This window comes from Pagrus major, chromosome 22 (assembly GCF_040436345.1).
Source record: "Pagrus major chromosome 22, Pma_NU_1.0".
Taxonomy (NCBI): Eukaryota; Metazoa; Chordata; class Actinopteri; order Spariformes; family Sparidae; genus Pagrus; species Pagrus major.
The window spans coordinates 1803464-1829361 of NC_133236.1; the positions used below are offsets into that span (position 1 = coordinate 1803464).

Here is a 25898-nt window from a genome sequence, read left to right on the forward strand (position 1 = left end):
CGGCCATGAATGCTTTGATAAACAATAATCTTGATAAATCTAATCCATGTATTACAAGCACTCAAGATTCTGCACTTAACCTCTTTATGATGGATTTAAATTTAGCTGATGTGTGGAGGGTGCATAATCCATCTGTTAAAGACTACACATTTTTTCTCCACAAGACATAACATTTTTTCCCGTATAGATTACATTCTTATATCCTCAAGTTTGCTACCTCTAGTGCACTCAGTAGACTTTTTGCCCAGACATATATCTGAGTTGAGGTTCAACTGCAATCTTCGAAAGAATTACTTTCTAACAGTTGAGAGAAAAAGTGACAGAATTTATTAATTTAGATAAAAATAGTATCTCAGATGTGACTGTAGTTTGGGCTTCCATCAAGGGTTTTTTGCAGAATACCACCAAATGGTTACCATTTACATAAAAGCAGGCTTCACAAGATTGCCTTCCTAGAATAGCAATGTAAGGATCTAGAGAATTACCTCAAAAAGACTTACACTGGGACAAAAGAAAACAAGCTTACAACCAAACAAGTAGAATTGAATGATTTAGTAAGAAGTCGGGCAGAATACATGATCAATACAGCCACCCATAAGTGTTATGCTGAAGGTAGCAGACCGAGCCATCTTTTGGCACTAACTCTCAAACAGCAAGAGGCTAAAAGGCTTATACCAGTGATTAGATGTGCTAAACATGGAGAAGTATCTTCAACCGAAGAAATAAATGAGACTTTTAAAAATTATTTTAAAGAACTGTACACAGCTTGCCCAATTCCTGCTGAAAATGATTTTACCAACTTTTGTCAGTGGATTGAGCCTTCCTGAATTGTCATTAGAGGACACAAAAACTTCAGACTCCCCTATTACATTGGATGAGCTACTTAAAGCAGTCAAAGCTCCAAACAAGGGAAGTACGCCTGGTATAGATGGCATACCTGTCAATGTATTTAGCATTTTTGGATATACTTTGACCATTATGGTTGGAAACAATAAACTACGCTATTGCAACAGAGACCTAAACACAACTCCTACACATACTAAGTGCATCTCATAAAATCCCACCTACATGTGGTCTGTTATTTCTGGATGCTAAAAAGGTGTTTGATTGCCTTAAATGGCTGTATCTTTGGAGGATATTAATAGAATTTATGATTGGCGATAAATTTAAAAATATGATTCAAACGTTATATGCTAATCCTTCAGCCCGGCTGTGTGGGAGGAGGCTTCACAGAGTTATTTGAAATAGGAGGTGGCACACGTTTAATCTTTACTATTTCTATTGAACTACTTGTTCATTTAATTAGAAGCTCCATTCAGTTCTCCCCAATAACAATAGGTGCAACAGCATATTCAGTATCACTATATGCGGACGACACATTGATCTATACAGCAGATGTCCAACAAACCCTTCCATATGTTGTGCTCACATCACATGAGGCACCATAATGTAGTGCTTCATGCAACAGTAATAGGGAGTTTTGGGTTAAATTTGGCTATCAATAATAATTAATGATTATCAGGGATAATTATCAATTATGATTAATAATAAGATCCAATTTACATTAGATTACCTCGGGGCACCACCCTTGAAGAAGGGAAAAGATAGCCAATTCACCAAATCAGTCTCAGAAAGGGTACTAAACTGTAACTCTGATTAATAATTAATTTAATAACTACAACCAGTATTACCAAAACAGCTAGTAATGGTTGAAGGATTTTGGAGTTCTTGACAGAGTAGAGGTTGGCAACATTCACTCTTGTACAATATTAAATAGGCAGCTTGAAGGTTCAAAGTATTTTATTTACACAAAGATGAAAACACAGTAACTAACATGTACTATATACAGGTGTGTGTATGTGTGTGTGTGTGTGTGTGTGTGTGTGTGTCTGGCAGAACAAAGAAACAATGGTGGTCACTGATATCACATGTGGGTGTGATATGCTCCAGGCTCAAGGAATGTGTGTGTGTGTATGTGTGTGTATGTGTGTGTGTGTGTGTGACGTGATGCCAGGTTATAGAAGATGGTTAGTTGCATGCAAAGACCCTGAGTCTGTGTGAAGCATCATTCAACTAACGTTGAATTAGCCGTCTAGGAAAGCAAACTACCAATAACCTGACCTGAGATCACAATAACACTCAAACAGTGGACACACATAAATTGAACACATGTGCATTAACTCAACCAGAGTTGAGTTAAGTCCTGTGCTTAGCCGTGCTATGCTATGCTATCTAAGTCTTTGAAGAAAAGGTGCTGGTGGTTGCAGGAGAATGTTGGGATTCCAATGTTGAATGCTGTTCTTGCTGTGCAAGGACGGATGAAAGTCAGCAGAGGAGGAAACGGTTCGCTCCTATCCTTTGCAAGGATAGCAGCTCAGTGCTAACTTGCTTGGTGTTCCTCAGATTGTGAAGTTAGCTGGCAAGCTTTGTGTCGCAGCTGCTGGTGCTAACTGATCAGGAATACTGGCAGGACCTGTCACTGCAGTGAGGAGAAGTTCTTTGGGCCTGCTGCAAATGCAGCTTGCAGCTCTTTGCAGCTGTTAGGCCCAGAAGAAGAGATCTTGAGGGCAGGCAGCCCCGTGGGGGGGAGATGGAGAGGAGCCCTTGAGGATAAGAAGTCGAAGGAGTGGAGGGCGTTAGAGTAAGAGAGGCTTGAGGAGAAGAGAAGAGAAGAGAAGAGAAGAGAAGAGAAGAGAAGAGAAGAGAAGAGAACAAAGGAAGGCGCTGGAGTTTTGACTATCTGATCAGAGGGGGGGTCTGTCACCCTGACCAATAGTAGCTCAAAGCTGAATTTTGCACCTAGGTGTGAACAATGGGGAATTCTGGGACACTGAGTTCAGTTCAGAGTCCATTTTGAAATCCACAATGAATGACTTCATCTGTGGGTCCCAACACATATTTTTAAAGACACTAAAATGTTTTGGACTTCTCTCAGGATACAAAGGAAATCTGACAAAATCAGTCCTGATGTTGATCGATAAGGACCAAAATAAGGTGTCCCTCCCTCCCCAGATTAGGGTCACAAAGGAGGTCCTCTATCTGGGCATTAAAGTTGTAGCGGTCGGTGCCTTTAAGCACACACACCCTGCGTCACACTTACACACACACCCACTAGTCAGCTCAGGAAATAACTATGCTGGCTTCAAATCAAAATGGCACGCAGCTACTCACCAGAGGAAGAGGTTAAAATTAACACTCACCCAGGGTTTATATGGGAACCACTAGTGAAGTGTTAAATTAACACTTTTCAAAGAGTTAACATTATTAACACTATGACAGAGTTTTTTACACCACAATGGATGATAAGAACACTAAGTCGGTGTTCAAAATTCACTCATTAGAGACACCCATGGAGTTAACTGGTCAACACTACACCAGTGATTGGGTAACACTTGTTCACTGTACATTTTACACCACCTAGTGTTTAATTTGCTACTGATAAGGGTCCTTGGTCCTCTGGGATTAACACTAGTAGAGCTAAAATTTTAAATCTGTTAGTGTTAGTCTAATCACCCACCGCCTATGTGCAATAATCACTATTTAGAGTACTGCAATGAAAAATGTTTTATTTTTCCTTTAACAAGGCTTTCACATTAAATTTCAAGAAACAAGGCACTTACAGTTGAAACCAGAAATATAACCTTGTACAATACTGCCTTGTACAAACATGAGGTAGCTACTAACAGTTGTTTGCCCTATACAATGCAGCTGTCTGGCACAACATAAAAAAATGAGTCAGAACCGTAAGACATTTGGACATCAAAGGGCTTAAAGTATCTCAAATCATGAGGTGCAACAACTGAAACATGCATGTTGTCAACAACATGAAAAGCATGGAAATGCTCTACAAACATAGTCTCCATTTCTGATACCAAAAAATAGACTTCATTTTTCAGAAAAATGCAAACAATCTTATTGAAAACTGGCATCTCATTAACAATATCTGTGCAAACAACAAGACCGGTGTGATATTCAGTACCATTATGTTTAACCCAGGTTGTGACACTTATTTCACTAGACATATTAATTTGAAAATGCTCGGAAATTAAATCACCATTTTCAACATCAGTCAATATTTTCAGTTTGACAGGCCCACACTCAATACCTTTGGCAGACAATGATTCCCAATGATAGGCAACAGCTATTTGGCGTTTCTTTGCAAGGGACTTGGTTATATTCTTGAAGTTTTTTATACTGGACTTAAAGAATTTGTGTTTTGCTTCATACCTCATACTCCAAACATGTACCAAAGGACCAATTTGGCGTATACATTCAGGATAATGGATCATGAAGTGATGTTTTGGGATCAAATTATTTTGAGGATATAAATTGGTAAATAACCTGTGGTGCTCTTCAATAAAATACAGTCATTCCCTCTGTAATACATGGGGAAAACACAATGTTAACAATATGCAACAACAGTAACAACAAATGCCAGTGTGTATCACCCTCTGGGACAACATCTCCAAAGATTAGTGGGAGGTTCCGAATAAGGCATAATGTTTGACTGGCATTTAGCCCAATACTATTGCCAGTACAAAACATGTTTATGCGTGTTGGACGATTCTTTTTATCCATGAAGCCATAGTTGAATGCATATACACGTTGGAGTATGTGTTCATTGGAAATAAAGTTCTGATTCAAATATCCAAACAACAACTTAATCTCATACTGTGCTACTCCTTTCAAAATATCATGCATTATATCAAACACAAAGTTATCTGATACATTGAAATATGACAAGCAGTTGAGTATACTTTTGCGTTTGATCCCAAAATAAGAATTTTCCCTTAGATTCTCGACAAGATAACTGTAATGATCTCATTGGTTAACGTTGTGCGCAATGTCACATGTGGATCATTTTCACTAAACACTGTTTGAGCGGTTGCTCTATCAATAAGACACATTCTGCAGTAATAGTTAGCAGTGAAAGATTCCACATAGCCAAGAATTGAGTTGAGACCTAAGTTGTCGCCTGTTACTTGTGCAATTGTGCCTCGGACAGGTTGTTCAGTAAATGACACTTTCATTCCATTTTGCTCTAGTACCTTTACATCTTCCACAAACGGACTAAGTATTTTGTCAATGCCATATTTTTTTGCATCTTGGGAATATAACAAGGAAATGAGATGGATATTCATCAGGGATGAATTCAGACGTCATGGTAAATTGCGGAGTGTAAAATATAAACATCCAAGCTTATGAATGCCTTGTTTTGACCCTAGTGGATTTGATGTTTCAAAGTCATCATAATAAACTTGAATTTGCAATGCATTATTTGATTTTGAAAGCAATGGGTGATTTCTGTAGTATTTTCCATCACAGAAATCCTGGTACAAGCTAAAAAGTCCAGCAGATTTATTAATTTGACAACACACTTCTTCGTCCTTGAAAATGAATTGTAATGTTTTTAACAGGGGTATTGTAGATTATATTTTGGATGCTGGCGTACACAGTCTGGCCTTAGTCTTCGGTTAGAAAAACTGCAGCTACTCCAGAGATTTCTTTAACCCTTCTTTATTAATCTCACACAGGAACATTGTACAGGATGTGCTTGTTGTGGTTTCCTGAGGTATACAAATAAAGAAACAACACATATATATTAGTATGTTACTGAAATAAAGTACTATGATTGTAAATTAAACAGACATACGATGCTACACAAAGAATGCAGTGAGCATAACATCTGAGGTCAGAATAATACTCTGTCATGGCCGCACGGGGGCGCTTCACATCGCATCAATACAACATCACACAGCAGTTGTATTGAACATGAACATCATCGGATATAATGACCATCCGAGGTATTAAACACACAAAACAGTGTCATATGTCTAAAACACATATGTAAAGGAAAGCTAACATATTAGTCAGTCTGTGGTAATATATCACACATATGAAATGTTGTGTGCGAGAGCACGCATTACAACATGGCGGCCGGTCCGGATCAACACCACGCACGTCAGAAACAGCATAACAATAAACAGCGGATGCAAACTTACTTTGTACTCACGCACAACGAACACAAAGTGACGGCATTGATGGCATTGTCGGCTATGACTATGCTCCGCTCAACAACGTCATAATCGTAGGTGAGGTGTGCAGCATCTTACAGGTGTGTTGTTTACTTCCTTCGGGGTTGTTATGTCGCTCTCGTGTTCCCTCGGGACTACTCGGGTCCTTCCGGTGACGTTCGGCAACGTGACGACGTCGTCCCGAATACGGCGGAGCAGGGAAGTTTGCACAGGTATATACATGAAAGTTTCATTTACTGGTACCTGCTCATATACTCGAGACACTTTGTTTCTCTTTGAATCATATCTCACTCCTAAGTGAATTTCTAGTGGTTCAACAACACCCCATTTCTCACTAAAATACTTCGTCCACTTAGAGTTTGTGTTTAAGTCACTAAACGGATTGAAAGTATTGCTGAAGACTTCTTCCACTGCACTTCTACTGAGATTATCAGAAGGCACTGCACTTAACACTTGTTCTTTAAGATTTGCATGAACTTCATTGACATACTCCTCTATGCTTTCAACAACAAATAATACAACATTGCTGGCGACGCCACTGCCCTGTAACTTTGCTATTATCGAAGCACACATATCTTTTGCCTGGTCTTCTGACATATTAGAGGTTGAAGGTTAACTTAACACATCTAGGTCCATGTCAGAGAGATCTGACTGATGTGAAGTTTGTGGTGTTTGCACATTAACATCATTGCTTGTGCTCATGTTAACAGCACCATGACAATTATTTAAATGCTTTCTAAAACCTGCAAAACTTTTAAACTGCAATGAACATCCTTCTTAAGCACAAAGAACAACAATTTTTTTGCCTGGATATAAACCATGAACAAACTTAAGGTGCTGAATTAATGCACTGGGTGCATCATGCAAGGATCTGCAAATATGACACCTATACATAGTTCAAGAACTTGGCTATGGTTTCTTTTCATGAATGTGGCTCTTTACCATTAGGCTTTCTTTGATGTGCAAAACAAATACTGTGCACTAAGAACAATGCAAGAAAAAAAAAAACGTGCATTGACCAACAAAATGGTGCACATATACATTGTTTAAGAACTTGGCTCTCAGCTCTTATTCGTGAACTTGGCTCTCAATTCCTTCACCTTTGGACTTTCTTTGGTGTTGTCAACATCAAAATTGTAGGCTGTTGTCTGGAGGAATGTGTACATGTTGCTGAGAGCGTCATCGTAACTTACACTGAAAACAAAGTGCACTTTGAAGAGTTCATCAAAGGCTGCCAATGGAGTGGTTCCCTGGCAGGGGATGAGATTCTTGTCCATCACAACATAGTAAGTGCTGATGGCCTGCTTGCAGGTTCCAGAAGCAAGGAGGTATGGCTGACCCTCTTTTTTCTCAAGGTGTTCCTCTAGGCTCCTACATGACTGTGAGAAAATTACATATCATGTTACATTGTAATAGTCTTTAGTCCGTGCCACATTTCCCACCTACATCACATACTGTGGCCAAATACATGCCTTGTGAAACACAACTAGATGGTCCATGGCTTGTGCTGCGCTGATCTTCTGTGATTTCTTTTTAGTAGGCTGAGGTGGTAGGATATGCAGGAGTAGCAGGAAAGATGCCATATCACTGTCCCACTCTGAAAGAAGCAACAAAAAGTTGCGAGTTTAATTTTACAATTTCACTTTCACAAGCATAATTTCCAGGCCACTGAACCTACTGTCCCTGACCCTCCAAGGGTTTCTGGACCCAAAGCACCCGGAATCCCGTAAAGGGATAGTTTGGATTATTTGAAGTGGGGTTGTATGAGGTACTTAGTAATTAGGGATAGTCAGCGTATTAACTACAGTAGATGGAGGTCGGCACACCCCCGCATTTTTTATTTAAAAAAATATATATTTTTATTGATTTTCAACAAGATAAAACAAGGCAAGAGGAGTGACAAGTCTGCTGCATAGCACTACAATGTACATATCCAACCATACCTCTCACCAATGCACACACATACTTCACAGCACACCCAGGCGCACACACGCCCAGAGACCACTCGCACTCAACATACATACAGGCACACTCACGCAGTTACAAAACACACATTTGAGAAGCGGAGGAGTACCACCTTGGAAGCTAAGCGATGTTCTGATGTGGACGGATGGACTGACTGACAACCCGAAAACATAATGCCTCCGGACACGGCTGTTGTAAAGGCATATTAAAAAATATTTTATAATAAAAATAAAATAATTCTAAATATAGTGTACACTTAAACTGATTAATTTGTTTGGGTGGACCTTTTTAAGTGGCTAAATAAGTTTTGCTGCTGAGTCTGTCCACAGCAGTACCTTGCTTAGCTATCTGCTGGTACTCCTCTCTGCTTCTCAAAGCTGAGGGTGTGTTGACCTCCATCTACTGTATCTACAAAAACCTTATACAAACCCACTCAAAATAATCCAGACTATCCCTTTAAGTACTGTGTATGACACAATGCCTTGGAAATCATTTCAGCTGGCATTTAATAGAATACCTGAGTGATCTTCTGAGGATTCATCATTGTGCTGATTCTTGCCAGACCTCAGCAAACTCTGCACTGGCGTGGTAGTAAGGCTCTCTGCTTCTTGGATCACCTTTCTTTTATAGGATGTATGCCACTTCTCAAGGAGTTTGGCAGCTGTATCTGGTCCAAAGAGGAGGCTGAAATATTGATGTATCTGCAGCAACATTTTTTGTTAAAATTACACTTCTGATAAGCACATGCTAAGCTTATAGCTATGAATTGTGGTTACAGAAAAGGATGCCAATAATTACCAGCCCTTTTGTGTCCAGCAGCCTTGGAAACACTGAGAGTACGGTGTGCGATTCATCAGGATTGTGGATGAGGTGCTGTCTATACTCAAAGATCTCCTTCATTTTCTGCAGGATGATTTCTCTGTCACTGGTGTGGTTCATCAAGGACATGACCTCTTTACAACGCACTTCGTCCAACTGACTACCAATTTGAGGCAGCTCTCTCTCCCAGCTTGGACCACCTCCTCTTGCTGTCTGTGTTTGTGGTTCCTTGGACACAAGTTTTGTCTTTCTCTGAACTGTCTTGAGCCGCCATGCCAGAAATCCAGAGCCACTTTGGCTGTCGTAAAAATGTTCCTTTTTTTCAAGGACAGAGACACAAGTTAAACTTCATAATCAGCAATAGCAGGAACGCGCTTGTAACAATTTGTTCATAGTATAAATAAAAGTCAGGCATTTGAACAGTTTTAGGATGATTCTGAAACAGACATCCCCTGTAATCACAGACATTAATAGCATTAGAGTATGCATTTATGCCATGCATTTAGTAGCAACCATGTGGCTATGGTTGCTACTAAAGGGCAGAGTTACATACCTAGGTAAAACTAATACGGTCCAATTCCACAGGCCTGCAATAAATCCTACTTTTATCAAGGTTCTAATGTTCTGTTTTTGTTTAAACTGTTTTAGAGAGCTGTTTATATAACTTTATGCTAATTTTAAATGCTGTAGTTTGTGCTGCTGTTTGTACTGTCTTATGCTGAGAATGACCATAAAGTTGAATACACACCTCTCTGAAACAGCTTTAAAAACTACCGAACATTAGACCCTTCATTGCTGCTGTGTTTAACTGCATCCATTTTACCTAGGTGGACCTAATAAACTGAGAACTTATTTTATTTAGGAATGCACAATATGATATATAACCTTTTCATGGCTGATACAAATAAGATTAACAGATATTTAAAAAAAAAAATCATTTGAAAAAGTTCACATAATCTGTAGTTTATGCACACTTGAGAGTAAGAATGTTCAGATCTAGTGAGCAAAGATGGATAATTTAATATTCCATAGCTCTGACAAAAATCTAACTGACATCACTATCATAACAAAAACAGTTCTGACTCTTCAAAATGTTCATTTATGTTCTCTAGTCAAGTACGTCAAAAACTTTAAATGTTCAATCTTCAAGTGAAATGCTCAGACATAATCTGTCATATCAGATATTATAGCAATCTGGTATCTGATATTTGATATACAGTATACATATTGCATTATTTCGTAATGCAAAAATACATTGTTAAATAAGGTATGTGATTAAGATAACTTACATATCCTTTCCTGGAGAAGGGATCTTTTAATGCAGGGAACAAGGTGACAATTCCCAACGCATATTTCTCTTTCGTGACTCGCTGAGGGATTCTCCTACAAAGAAAGAAAAAGAAAAGGAAATTGTTCAATTTTTCTTTGCTTACATGCTCAAGCACCTGTGCTTTATAGGGCTGAACGATTACCACATAACTTCACTTGAGTCATCTAGCGCAGAGTTGAGCTCATTACTGTCATTGCTGCTTTTTCTCCAATCTCATTCAAACAACTGATGTCCTTTTACAATTTGACATTACTAATGGCAAACTATCAGTAATTTGGCCCCAAACCATTTACCTACCTACCTACAGTTTTGTAATCATTGAGTATGTAAATTGATTTTAAAAGGGGTAAAAAAAAACAAAAAAACAAAACAGTTAAATAGCCTTTAGCTGCCTAACCCTGGTATCCTGAACTTACCCTTCCGTCTCAACCATGTGTGCTGCAAGAATGTTAACCATCTGCCTCCTTCTACTGTCACACAGCGTCCCAGTTTCTTCATATTCTTCAATCACTGTTGTCCCTCCTGGTTTTGTCTGCAGGATCTGCTTTATCAGCTAAACAAATTGTAACAACACTGTATTACAGTGCCACTCATTACAATGTATACTTCCTGACGAGGCCAAACAGTCTGGCCTAGTCCCAGAAATATATTTAGCAGTTTTAATTTAAACCTAGAGCAACAAACTAGTTTCAGACATCATCATGATCACCATGATGTTAATGATGAAGTCAAGCCCAATAATTTGAAAGGAAAAATCCAGATTTTTGTGAATGCAACGTCAAGCTAACGATCAACAAAACAAAACAACAAAAACAAGAAAAATATCAAACACATGAAATGAATCAGAAAGGTAACAACCATTGAAAATTTAGATATGATTTAAACTAAACATGTGATGACACACTTACATCTCTGGCTGAAGAACTCTGAAATGCCTCTTCATCAACTCTCATTCGCTTGGGTGGTCTTGATGTTTCACTGTCGCTGCTACTAATGGACACGGAGAGGAAACTCCCACTGTGTGAGGATAGTGGTGTGGATGGAGGAGATGACGTGCCTGAATCTAAAAGCAAAGGATATCATAAACAATTTACCTCATTTGTCGCATGGTTGTGGATCACATTTTAGAATCACACATGCAAAAAACTAAGCTTATATCCTCCCTGAACAGATAACAATCCAGAGAGAAAACCTTCTGTTTTAGCTAATTCATTTTAGCTGAACTGCTACAAACAGCTATAAAACTATACCCCACTTTGTTATAAAGACATTCATTTTTAAGCATTCAATTAGCACTTCAAGTTTAACTATCAGGTGTCTTAATACTTAATTTTAAGTAAGATAATTAAATGCAAGAGATGCATCTGAAAGGAGCACTACTGTTAATGCAATGTAAAAACAAGCTTTTTTTTTTATTGATAACAAAGCAAATCCCTTCAGTTTTGCATAATTCGGCAAACACTGCTTGATCCACTTCAGTGCCTGAATCATCTTCCACAGTAATCTTATCCACAGAGATGGAGAACTTCTCTCTCACTAAGTGATGAGGTTAAAAGTCAACATAACATGGAAAATTGTTTAAATTATAAGATATAATGGCCTTCATTCAGTCTGAACTACTGGTTAGTCATATACCAGTTTTGGATATTTACCTTCAAAAAGGAATTCTTCAAAATCAGCAGCTTGTAATTTAATGTATTTCTTGCGGGTTTGATACTGCTCCGTTATTATCATTTTGCCATCTACAACATGAGCCTGAGAAAAAGAGGGACAAAAGGGCTTAATTTAAAGCAGGAACAGTGTTAATTTAAATGATCAATAATTGTCTTTTATGGCCTAAATAACAATCAAAAAACTTTCAATACACTCAAATACTCTCTGGTGGACCAAAATATACTTTTTCAAACTGAAGCCGGTGGGTATGCAGATGTTCCCTTTCTGTCTGACAGGACTGGAACTTAAAATACTGCTCCTCACACTTATGATGACTGCTGTATCTTAGTATCCTGTTAAACAAGCGCACTGGAAAACACAGAATGATCCCGTTATGCCAGCTTCCTGTTATAGCATACATTTTTAGGCATTACTGAATAGTACTCACATACAACAGGTGCACCTGCATATACCTTGCTATTACTGTTCCCTTTGTGATTTCACTAAAGAGGGGTCGACAGTCTATGCACTAAAGACAGAAAATTAGCTAATGTCCAGAAATAGTAACATTTACAGCTTAATACAAATGAACTGTTCTCAGTCTATTTTGCAACAACCATTACTAATCTTCTGTAAACTTACTAACATGACTTATGCTGAGGATTAATATCTGAATAGCATTTCCAGTTGAATGCAGGACTCCTTCACAACTGAAACATAATCCTGGGGGACTTAGCCATTTTTTAAGTACCTAAGTTTACATGGCTACGCTTGCATTATGACAACTTAAAAAAGGTAAACATTCAGCCCAACTTTACTCACCTGAAGGCTGACATTTTGAATCTGGACCCTTGATATCTTGTTGATCACTACAAAATTAATTAATACATTTAGAGGAGGTGCAGGTGAATGCTAGTAATACATGTTACGTTCGAAGGGTCATATTTTAAACGCTATAACAAGCACGAACTAGTATAAATTAACACTATTTCACCAGCATGAAGTTCATTCCATGACATGAACTGATTAACAGCAATATCTATGAAAAGATAGCGCCTAATTTTGCAGACAAAACCCCTGCACAACTGACCCGGGCCGTTTCAGCTGAAACTCAGTTTGGAGATAACAGTTAAAAATTATTATCTACTGGACCCAAACAACGTAAAAGTATTTAAAAAAGAGTTTATCTAGCTTAACGTTAACCCACAGTGTCTTAAAATGAACTGAAACGAACGTTAACCGTCTACATGTCTGGGCACATCTGCTTAACATTACCAGCAAAAACGACGGCGGTAACTTGTTAGAAATGCAATTAAGTTTCATTATGCCTACAAATTTAGAAACGATGAACCAACATAAGAACATTTTAATAAATACCGTCAACTCTGTGATGTTACACCACAATATTATGTTTTCTCACCAGCACAGAGTGGATATTATCAGAATCAACACCAGAACCTCAACACTTCACACTAAACACGCTTAACACTAGAATTTTGACTCTAGTGAATTTGCTGTGTGTGCATCGTATTTTTGCCAACCCCTTGCAGCAGGCCAAAAGTCTGTATTCCTTAGTTTACTCGTTCTGCATAAGTGGATTACTCATCTTCTCCAACCTCTACTCCGTAAATTCACCTGAAAGCCACCCAGCTCCCAGGCTGAGCATTCCCTGGAGCAGACAACACTGACCGGCGGAGAAATGGGGGGTAACTTTGTTGTCAGAGAAAATCAAAGATTGTCTATTTGATGCACAAGGCGTCACTTGGTTTTGTTTTGTTGGCCAAGCTTACACTGAGACTCAAACTGAGTATATTTTGTTTGTTTTAGGAGATCTTGAAGAGGAGCGATTTTTCTGTTGAGAGAAGAGGCACATTTGTGGTATTTGAACTGTGGGTTTTGTATTTGGGCACTGAATGTATAAATACACTGTTTTGGACTGCAAATTCTTGTGTTGTGGGTTTCTTATTGCCTACTGATTCCTGGTTGTTAAGTAAGGGGGCCATGCACTGAAATACATGGGTCCTTTTGGAGCGTTGACTTATACAATTTATTCTTGTCAGATTTATACTCTGACTGGCACCCCCACACCCTCAAACCACAATAAAGTTAGTAAATCTAGGTGCTGTATTGTAGGCAACTGGACATGTTTCAGTTTCTTGAAGATGTTTCACCTCTAATCCAAGAGGCTTCTTAAATTCTAACTAACTGGAGAGGAGTTGGCAGGCTTTTAAACTCTGTGTGGGAGTGTCCTCACAGAGTCGTTAAGGACACGCGTGAGCTCTGAGTTTCAGAGTCGTTAGGGCCACTTGTGGGTCACTAAGGCTAGGTGAGCCCAGGTGTGAATGGTTGTTAAGCTGTCTGGGGAGATAACTCAGTACAGCATTGTAGGTGGGTGATAAGTAATGTCTTAGGCCACCTCCTCTGTTCAAAGACGATTGTTCCAGTTGGACATTGATGGATTCCTTTACTCCTCTTTCAAACCATCTGTCTTCTCTGGCCAAGATGTTCACATTGTTGTCCTCAAAGGAATTATGTTTCTCTTTCAGATGTAAGTGGACAGCAGAGTCCACTTACATCTGAAGGTGAAAAATCATTCCTTTGGTGTGAAAGAGAAGTAAAGGAATCCATCTATGTCAAACTGGAACGACCATCTTTGAACAGAGGACATTACTTATTACCCACCTGCAATGCTGTACTGAGTTCTCTCCCCAGACAGCTTAGCAACCATTCACACCTGGGCTCACCTAGCCTTAGCAACCCTCATGAAGGCCGGTTTGACCAACAACCCACAAGTGGCCCAAACTTCAACTAAAGAAGCCTCTTGGATCAGAAGTGACACATCTTCAAAAACTGAAACATGTCCAGTTGCCTACAATACAGCACCTAGATTTACCTGACCTGGATGACTGAGAACCTACATCAACATACAAAGTTAGTACATCCCTACAGTTGGTGGCTAAGAATAATTACTTGTAATTATTGTAATAACATATTACCCCGCATTAATTTTATTTCCTCTATGATCCCGCTTGCTTTATGTCCTCTATGAGCCCTGCAGGATTTGGGCAAAAATTGGATTCCTTACTTAGAGACTATATTTGGAACGGTAAAAGACCTAATATAAAGTGGTCAGCTCTTCAGTTAAAAAAGATGGGAGGGGGATTAGCATGTCCAAATTTTTAATTGTATCACTGGGCATTTGTATTGAAAAGTCTTACTTATTGGATGGAAGAGGATAAAGTTTCTTGGAAATCTTGTTGAATTTAGATGCAGACTTGGTGCATCTGTCTGATACCACCCGGTCCGTGGGAAGAGTGGGGACTCACAACATGCTATGTCCTGGTTCCCCTACACCAGAAACATAACAGATCGTTTTTTTAATGGTTGGGGTAAGGATTAGAAGTAATGAAACGGCAGCAGCCACCCAAAACTTGTCCCTTTTCTCACTTCTCAGAGTTGGCAGCCCTGATTACTCATTACTTTTGTGAGCTCTGACTCACATGCTGCTTTCTCAGGCTAAACCTACACAGTGCAGCAGTGGTGGCAGGTAACTTAATGTTAATTTGTACATAGAGTAATTACTGCTCATTACACTGCACAAAGTTGCCTGACCAGCCACAGATGTCCAACTACTGTTCTTTAAGCTCCAAACCAGGGCAGTCTACTACATCTCCAACAGTTAACCTCAGTGAACACCTGTTATTCTACAAAATACATTAAATTCTACATTCAAAGCATGTAGGGAAAGAAGAAATTAACACTTGTGTTCATGTTTGTTTGCATGTGTTCTTGTGATTATATAAAGCTTAAAAGGAAGGAAAGTTGAAAGCAGAGTAGCTATGTAATTGAGAATGTCTTTAAATGTCTTGATTACTCATGATTTGCAAAAAAAGAACTTAGAATCAGGTTGCGTCCGAAATTTCATACTATACACTACATACTCAATATGTGTACTATCGTTCAACATACTTTTGAGTGAATAACAGTAGTATGCATCTTTTCCATCGCACTGCTTAGCGCGGAAGTGACGCACTTCCTGAGAGCCTCTTGCCGGTTGGATTGGAGACACGTAACCGTGGTAACCCGTGCCAACCTCAACTCTACCGGCAATCTGCAATAATACTCTTTTAATACATCTAATAATAATAATCTAATAATACATCCTTGATATGCATCCAATAAGAAGCCACACAATAATAAATGCAAACTGCAGGCAAATTTGTTCTGTAACTCGCAGGCATCTTCGTCGCCAGATAATCATCAAATTTCTGGAAAAGGTAAGCAACTAACGTTAACGTTACTCCAACAGATTTTAACCTTAACTGTTAACAGTTGGTTGGTAGCAGTCTGTTGTGTTGTTGTTGTCGTCACCGCTGCATTGCATTGTGGGATATTTATGCCAGCGTAGTGTCCAGTGCTTGCATACTGTAATATTTACCGGAAATAGTATGCACCTCACGTACTATTGGGTTCATACTAAGGTTTCGGACATACTAAAAAATCTCACATACTGTTTTAGCATACTCAATAGCATGTTAGTATGGAATTTCGGACGCAGCCTCAGTGAAAGCACTTCCTATATTACAATATTAAAGACACAATTGTGTTTGTGTACTTTCGAAAATATTTCAGTTACAAATTAAACTTAAGTCAGTCACAATTGTAATGGTACTTTACTGTACATTTATTGTACAGTTTGTACATTGAATGAAGTACTGAGTGGCTGAAGGTTTCTTTTCTCTAACAAGATATTAAGCTTATTTTATATCTGTATCAACAATTTGTTTCTGTGCAGGTTTAAATTTTAAGAAAAGTCCAAAAATCAAAAAATTGCTCCAAAACTAGGTGGCAATATAACCGGCGGTATTGCATATTATACTCTTTGCTGTAGCTATCTTTGTTCACAAGTAGTTCAGTTAGCTGTGGAGCTAAGTGGCCCTATTTGCTGATGGAAATCTGCCTGCACTGAATCCTCAGATGGCAGGGAAGTCACCGTGGGCAATGGGGCTCAGGTCAACCAGGCTCCCAGTGAACACGGCCGGAAACCAGACTGAGACTGACATAGACTCTGAGACAGACAGAGGTCAGTTTGAAGACAAGGGATACAGTGATGAGGTGATTTACAGCGGCTCTGACCAGGATCATGACTGTGTGGACAGGAAGACATGGCAAGCAGGAACAAGAGAGGTGTGAAGCAGCAGAGGAAAAAGAGTTGGGCATCAGGGTGAAAATGGTGTGTAGAACTGGAATATTTTCACATCTTACTCTGTGAATGAAGATTTATTTTGACCAAACCAGATGTAATTGTGGCAATTAAGGTTGTCTTAGTTCAGTAAAAGAGAGAAACTTGAATTCAGGTGGTGTACAGTTGTATTTCTCTGTTTAGAAAGGAAAAAACAATGTCAAGACAGGATTTCTTTTTTTATTTTAGTGCTGACATTTGGTTCTTCACACTTAGGTGATGTTAGTTCAGTTTTTGAATGTTAAAAACTACAATTCTGGCCATGTCTTACATATTGTCCTTTTAAGACATTTTGCTTTATGACTGTAAAAAAATAATAATAAATGTTTTTTTTTCTTTGAAAACTTGTTTTTTTGTGTGACACTGCAATTGAAAACTTGCAGAACCACTCTAGATCAGGACCTCTATTTGTACCTTCTGTTGACTTCTTCATTTTCACTAAATCCAAATAATAAAGGAAGCAGAAGTTTGGCAGTTTTGATCAAGTGTTTGTGTAGCATTTCTGTCCGAAGTGGTCTTAACCTGACTTGTCATTGAGTAGGTAGGGATGTCAGTGATTAATAAGCTCTTTGCATGATAGAAAAACAAAGAAATGCAAAAATCATACATTTACACTGGCACATAGTAACTGAAGACCATATGGGATTGCACTTTTATCCCCACAGGTTCTAGATTACTACATTAACAAATACATTGATAAATTCAACTTTAACTGATGGCTTTTGCTGAAGGACTGTACTATAACAGAGACATAAATTAGAATCCCAAATGTAACATGTAACTTTTCACTGTAGAAAACTGGGTTCTAACATAAAGCAGACATTTTTATTTACTATTTTAACATGTGGGTCAGCTCAGGCTAAAGTCTGACTGTAAATGACTCCCTTGCAAACGAAAGAGAGCCATTCACTGCACTGTTGAAATTTTATTGCTCATTTTAAGGCTGCAGTCGAAGCACTATTGCCTGCACCTTAAATGCCTTGCTCATATTTCTCCTCAAAGGCTCTGCTTTATCTGCATAAAACCATAAATCCCTGACGGCCTCTTCAAATGACATACAGTATGTCACACTACATTTCTCTGTCTGTGAGGTAAAGTTGCAGTAGGATAGCTTGCTACAGTATCATTGCTGCACAACAAATGGGTCCAGTCAGCAGGGCAGCATGCAGTTGAGAACACATTTTGTGCTCTCAGGGCCTGGTGTTCACAGAGGTCACAGTGCAGCACCCAGGCGGTGATGTGCTCCGTGTTGGGTCAACCATAGAAGCTCAGCCAGCCATTCCTAATGGCATCACTCAGAGACGACGGTGCTGATTATGTGGTGCTCCTCTTGTCAGGCAGGGGAATGAGTGTTGACAGTCACATTATGTTGTGAATGCAAGTTGACCCCTGGGAGGTCAGGGGAAGAGTTGCTCTCTGATGTCACAGGTCAACACGTGTTACCACCAAAGTGTGAGAGACGAAAAAAAAAATGTGTGAAAGAAGGCCTGTCCAAAGGACCTCACTGAAGAAAATGAAAATAAGAAATGATAGACTTTGATTGTCATACTCATTACATCTGAAACCCTGGCTAGAAAAACAATGTGAAACATGTCATAGGTGGGACTGTTATTCCATGGCCCGTCTGTGTGATGCCATTGTGTGTAATGCTGTGACCTTTACCCCTTTATGCTGATTTAGTGAATATTTGGGATGAATATTATTGTGTCCATTTGTAGATTAGATCAAGGAGCTGTTTCTTACTACTCAGCCTTATGTGATTATGAAACATAATGAATGAATACATAACAATTGTTAAGTCATTTAGTATGTTAGCACAAATCATTTTTTGCCTTTCATGTAACAATTTGTGCATCAATTTTTTATGTGTCATTTTACATGTGAATATTATAGGAAAACTGTGATTAATAAGATTAAAGTGCTACAAAGTCCATCTAGGAAGCAGGTTTGGGAGGAAGGATGGGTCAAACACAGAACTTTCACCCAAGAGACTATATATTGACTCCTGTTGGGTACAATGGTATAGGGCAGGTTTGGTTTTAGCAATTAATAATTAACAATAGTGTTACAGGCCTCAAGACGAGTCACCTGGTCTCAGAAGATAAATACCCTGTTTCCACAGGAAAAGAAGAGACAGAAGTCATTCAATGCGTTCTCCATGGCAGGCTGGTAACTGTCTTTTATTAAACAGAATTTTACTATTTTTTTCTTTACATGCTCAGTTTTTCACTTAATTGTTTCATTCACTAAACATACTCCATAAGCTGTCAAAACTCGATGAACTGCATCACATTCCCAACACAGGATGAAATCACAAAACATGTTTGTGTCCTCAAAGTTACATTTCAACTGTTTTTAACCAAACTAATCATGTTTTACTTGTGTTTTTAACACCTTTAATCTCCATCTTGTAGACTCTACTACACTACTGCCCGATCGAACACATCCTACACATGTAAACAACAATACGAGCAACGTGTCGGCATGCTCTTTTAACCTGACTGAGTACTTTAGCATGAACATTCACATAAAACACATTAATTCACCCTCACAGAACTCACATTACACTTCATTCTTAATTCGGTACCCGTTGCAATTCAAATATACAGTCACTCACAAAAGAAAATGAAAATAAACGCCCAGGAGCCCCACAAAACCAAGTGAAAACATCGTCAGACCGCCATTTTGTGTTGTTGTTTTCTACGGGGGGAAAGCAGAGCTATTTCCCTTTTACGCTTCTCACGGTTTACATCACAATTTCTACATCAAAAGTTTCATTTATACATTCAAAAGGTTTTTAACAGTCCTAATACCTGAGTTGTGGTCATTTAACACACTTTACTAACCTGTTTCCACAGGAAAAGAAGAGACAGAAGTCATTCCATGTTCTCCATGGCAGGCTAGTAGCTGTCTGAGGAACGTCAGTCTGACTCAGCGTACCACAACAAGCGCTCACTCAAGGGGATACTCCCCCTTGTGGTGGAATTAGAGACATCAAATTGGCTTATCCTTTCATACAAAAAACACATATAATAATTCAAAATTTATGACCATACACATTTGTAGGCATCACAATAGCAATTATTAAGAATAATATTAAATTCTTAATATAAATTATTAATCACGGAGCACCATCCTGGAATCAGGTACCAATAACCAAACAGAATATAGTCTCAAAAGAAGGATGCTCACCTCAAAATGTAATTTTTTGTAAAATATTTAAAAAATTAGGGAAAAGTGAAGGAAATTAATCCGAGCACTGACTGTCACAACCTGCTATTATTACAAAACATATGCACAAATAAATACAGTAAACTGCTCTGTAGTTGGGGAGTTGGGCAAGATGAGCCAGTTTTTACTAATGTGGTTCTCCAGGCAAGGAAAAATGAGACAGAAGTACAATGAAAACATCTACTCTTAGTTTGGGATATTGCCTTTCAGCTGAAAGTATAAGAATGCATCTATGACAAACGGCCTTAGAAATATGACTTGAGTGATCCTGTGGCTCAACTAACCCCAGCCTAGAGATAAATTGATCCACTTGGTCATCTGGGGGTAAATTTACCATCCTATTTTTCAAGCTTTAATGCAAGCATAATTAAAAAATGTACCTCTCTGAAAACAAATTCATTTAATAATACAATTACGTTTCCAAACAATCTTGTTCATTTTTTAAAGCTACCTCAAACAACACAAAATCAAGCAGTTTAATAATCAGTTTAATCTTAATCTATAGTTTTAAACATTTCGGTTAAGTGAGGGTTCTATCCAAGTTAGAAGCTATAGTTTTGAGAAACAAAAAACATCTTCACAAAATGATGGTGATGATCCAGTCATCATCCAGTCACATTTTATGTAGTTTCACACAATCAAAAAGATTATTTGACATTTCATCTCTCAAGGTTGCAGGGAAATATGGGTTGTTGCTCCCTCCTTGCAGTTCCTCCAACCTTTTGAGGTTTAGGAAGCTTCTTCAGCACATCATTCAGTGGGACAGAGCCCACATCCTTCTCCTTGAATGCAAAGGTGGGTTACTCTTTGCCAGGGCTCCCTCGGATTCTTCTAAGAAATCTTGCATTGCCCTCAAGCCTCTTAACCAAGCCAATGTAATGGTAGCTCTCGTATTTGGTTGCAAAATGTACGATGACAAAGTAACCAACTGTCAGATCTGATGATTTCCACCCTTAACATCAGTGGCTGCTCTCTCCATCTCTTCAAAGGGTGTCGAGCCCCAGTTGGTTGTTCTCTTGAAGGTTCTTAGCACAATAGCTTTTTTGCGATATGTAACATATGTTACAATGTAACAGTTGTGTGACACTATATTTAAAACAATGTTATGCTTAAGACTTAACTTAAGTGCCTTATGGTAGGTGTAAGTTGAACCACTGCTTCAATTTACCCGATAGCATCTGGCTCACTTTACCCCATAGCCAATATTTTGGAATAAACAGCCTACCTTAGCAATTCAGGCTAATCTTTAGCTAAATGATTTACGTGGTTTTATATGTTGGCAAATCACCAATATGTATCATAGACAACTTTAGACCATGATACATTTGCTTTGACATTACAGCAATTATACATGGAATGCAGAAAATTTACTTTGACAAGCAGAAAAGTGTTTTTTGTGAAATAAAAACTTCGTCCAATTGTTCTCCCCTTCACAGACAGATAGGCATGAGGAGTATCACCTGGATGTATGGTTACATGACAACAAATGTGCATAGTTTCCTAGAAACAGGGGTTGGGTCAACTTACCCACTGGTACATCTTACCCCACTCTCCCCTACAGTATTAGAATTTATTTAACGTTAGCAAAATTGATCCATTATCAATAATACTTATAATACTACGAATTATTATACATTTCTATTATCTAACTACAACTACAGTAACTAAACTAAACACTAAAGCAAGTCAAGCAACAAACATAAACATACATTTGGCATGTGTGTGTGTGTGTGAGTGTGTCAGAGAGAGAGAGGGAGAGAGAGAGCACGCTAAGATGGCGGACGTGATCCTGTGAAAATCTCGTCATGTGAGAGCTCAAGATGGCAGATGTGATTGTCACGCCCGTGAGGGCGGCTCGAAGTTAAAGTTCCTTTAAATACTGTGAAAACTCTACTGGGGAGATTTGCCGACTCAAAACAGCACACACCAGTTCACAGGAAACAAGTTATATTTTAAAAGAGAATAAATAAATGACAAAAACAGAGTAAAAATGTAATGTAAAATGAGATGATAAAACAAGATTTAAAAACCAGTCCAATGCGTGTCAACAATGTCCCAGGGTCCAATGTGCAAAGTGCCTAAAAGTCCAATCTGTGGTGTGGTTGCTACTCCTGGAGGCCTGACGTCCACTGCCACGTGCGATGTCTGGCTCTAGCAGGTACAGGAGGGAAGGAGGGAGAACCCAAATCAGCAGACCCTTCAGTTCTCATGCATTCGTCTTCAGATGATGTACAGAATGATTTACAGAACGAACTAATCTGATCTATTTTAGGTGGCCAACTAGTGAAACCAAAGAAATACTAGAAATATTAAATCACAATGAAATTATATACACTAAACAAATCGAGCAAAAATCAAAGGAAAATCATCACACAAACTTAGGCAAATTAATGGGAAAATCACAAATAAAATACACCAAAGCAAACATGCAAATAACTAGCGGCCCTCCCCTTTTTAGTTTCAGTTCGGTAGGTAAACTCTTCTGACACAATCAGTAGTTCAGCGAGCTAGACATAGCCATCGGTAGAATATAGAATGAGTGAAGAAGGAGACTTAACTGAAGAAGGGGTGAAGCGTGCATTCACCCCTCCACTTTGTAGTCGGATGTCTATGGTCTCTCTGCTGCTGCTCCTTCCTGGTGCGGTTGAGCTACCGGGACTCTTCTCGTTCTCTTGGGTTCAGTCAATCCGGCCATAGGCTGATTCGGACCCCGTGGTTCTCTCGAGCTCTTTTCTGCCGTTGCCGTTCCCTCCGCTGCCTTTTGGCGTCTGTCTTCGCCTTTCTTTGCACCCGCACACCTGGCTCGCATTTTCTCAATCACCTGGCTGGAGGTGGGTTGGGCTCGCCGCTCCAAGCCGCATACGCCAATCAGCATCTCCCTGTGACACACATGTACACACACACACACACTACACCCTGTGACATGATCTCGGGGGAGATAACATCACATGAATGTTCAAGATGGCTGACATCACACTGGGGCTGGTCAGTGGAGGTGACTGCACAAGACTTTGTACAAAACAAAAGCAGAATAGCAGCTGCCAACCTAACACGTGCCTTTCATCACGGTGTGTCCGAAGTTCTGAATTTGGTGTGTGTGCTATTGTGACACGTGTATGAGTAAACAATGGCTGGAGATGGAGTTAACTCCAATCGATCTGTTCACCAGAGCCGTGTGTAGGTGTGTGTGTGTACGTGTGGGTTAGTAGAGAGGAGAAGGAGAAAGGAGGAAAAAGAGCAAATTCTCAGAGCGCAGCTAAGAGGAGGAAACAACCGTGGAGAGACACCATACTCTCCTTGGCAGCAGTCTGCTTTTTTGAGAAAAGTCCTCCTGCAGGAATGAAGGGCTGGGTTGTGCAGCGTCTCTTTTGGATCGGGAACGTGTTTAGTGGACAGGAAGCAGTCTGTGACTTGTCCAGCGTGGTTGAAGACTGGCCTAGGCGAAGATGAACGTTTGGTTGCTCCCTTTCAGTAACAGCTGCAGAGGCAAACATTACTGCTTCCAGCTATGCATGACTTGGGTCTGCAGTGAGTTGCAAGCATGCAGCTGTTTTAAACTCTCAGAAAGCATGACTGTTGCACTGGAAAGACAGGTGCACTTTCAGCCAATGCGAGAAGTTTCAAAGCTGGAGAGATTTAGCAATCAGGTGTGACTTGCTGGACCTCTGGGTTTGACGCACTTTTGTTCTCAGGTTCTGTTGGTGCGTGGAGGCTGCATTTTAGGCTTCGGTTTACATGCAGGTCCTTCTTTTGTTAGGACCATGTTGTGAGATCCCAGCACTCCTTGAACTTACCTTGGTTAGTAAACTTATGTAAATAATTTAACACATGTTGCATTTTTAATTTAACTAAAAACCATGACCTTTTCCTACAGTAAATGAAGTAGTTTTGGTGCATAAACCTGATAAACCCAAACTGAGTGTTACAATGTTAACATTGCATCTGCTCTCCACAGAACTTAATGGGAAGGAATACGTTTATCTGTAAAGGGAAAAATGTTCACGCTTTGTTCAAAAAGCTCACCATCCCGCTTTGAATGTTTTTGAATCTTCTTCAAAAAGCATTGGTAAAATAATATGTGAATAATGCCTTGAACCATGAAGCTCTCAGTGGATTCAGCTATTCATGTATCACAACAGCTCATGGATAAGATAAGCACCTACAGTGCATGTCTGACCACTACCCACCTTCAGAGGTATTGTTTGCAAGGGTATGTGTATGCACACAAGCATGTACAGACATATATGTAGGAATGCACATTTTGACCAACTTGTGAAGAAGTGGTTTCTAGTGTGTAAACCCTGGGTCAGGAGCCAGATTGCCTTTACAATTCTACTGGGTATTTACAGGAGGGTTAAACAAACTTTAGACAGAGATGGCTTGTCTCAGAAACGAGCAGTGTGACTTTCAGGAAATTTGCTGCTAATGTTTATGTTCCCCAGAGTATGAATCCTATATGTGTAATGGCCACTTGTCAAATTATTTAAATCAAACTTTAAATCAAACTTCAGAATACAAATCAAACAGGCCACTGCTGCACCATGGGCTTGTAATGCACGCAGGCAAAGAAGTTCAATGTCCACTCAATGTTCCTTTGGTTTTTTGTGATTTATTTTCCAAATCAAGCAAGCAAACAAAAAAAAGGAATCCTGCATGCCTCTCTTGCTCTGGTAAAAAACCATAGGCCCACCCAGGTGCATCATGGTCCTACACCTATCCTTCTGCCTATATAACCTCAGGTGCCCACAGTGTTACCCAAATTCCTAAATAAAACTAAAACAAAACAAATTCTAAGTAGAAAAAAACTGAACATGCTAAAGAAGGAAATAAATAGACTAAACAAATAACTAGCAAAAGAAAATGCTATCAAACTCTAATCTAAATAAAGCAAACATCTAGAATAATCAAATAAAAAATACTTGTTATCAGCAAAATAAATAACAACCAAAACTAACAATAAACAAATAGCTCCAACAGTATGTTCTCTGCTCAGTGGAAGATTATGTATATTTTAAAAAGCCTGTGTGTGTGTGCTCTTGATGTTTTTTTAATCCACAATACAATGCACAAAGTAAATGGACAGCTTTAGAATGAGCTAGGAAAACTAATGATACTCAGCCTGCATGCTTGGAATTACATTCATATTCTGCAGCTGAGGTTTATGTCTGATGTATGTTCAGTGCTAGTGTATGAAGTTGTGTGATATTTATGTAGAGAAGCACAAAGTAATTGCGCAGAGGTGAGGTGGTGAATGGATCTCTCAAAAAGAGAGAGAGAGAGAGACGTATTGTGGATTGGGAAAAAAAATTAATCCAGGCAGCAATTATGTTTCTTCCAAAATGTCTTTAGCAAGGCAAATGAATGGATGACATCATGAGCCGGACAATGACCACCGTCGTGATATAGTTAACTCTGACCGGGGCTTTAGGTTTTGTTGAGCCAGATTATGAACACAGAGCCTGGAGATGTTGAGCCTCCTTCGTAGTAAAGCCCTGAGGTCTACTCTTCATGTAACAACTGCGCCACCTTGTGGCTAAACTGTCCTGGCTAAACTGCACTGAAGTCATCATAACTTCATAAGTTCTCATTTTCAAATGATTATGAATACTATTATTTTTATTTG

General features: G+C 39.1%; 1 protein-coding gene across 1 annotated transcript; it reads right to left on the bottom strand.

Moving 5' to 3' along the window:
* Positions 1–7096: 7096 nt before the first annotated feature.
* LOC141018382 (uncharacterized) lies at positions 7097–23150 on the bottom strand. The gene is made up of 8 exons (XM_073493343.1): positions 22929–23150; positions 11802–11904; positions 11058–11212; positions 10566–10702; positions 10109–10202; positions 8538–8701; positions 7508–7571; positions 7097–7414 (listed from the first exon to the last, which is right to left on the bottom strand). Exons 1-8 carry the CDS (start codon positions 23148–23150, stop codon positions 7097–7099), a joined length of 1257 nt encoding a protein of 418 aa, XP_073349444.1.
* Positions 23151–25898: the final 2748 nt, after the last annotated feature.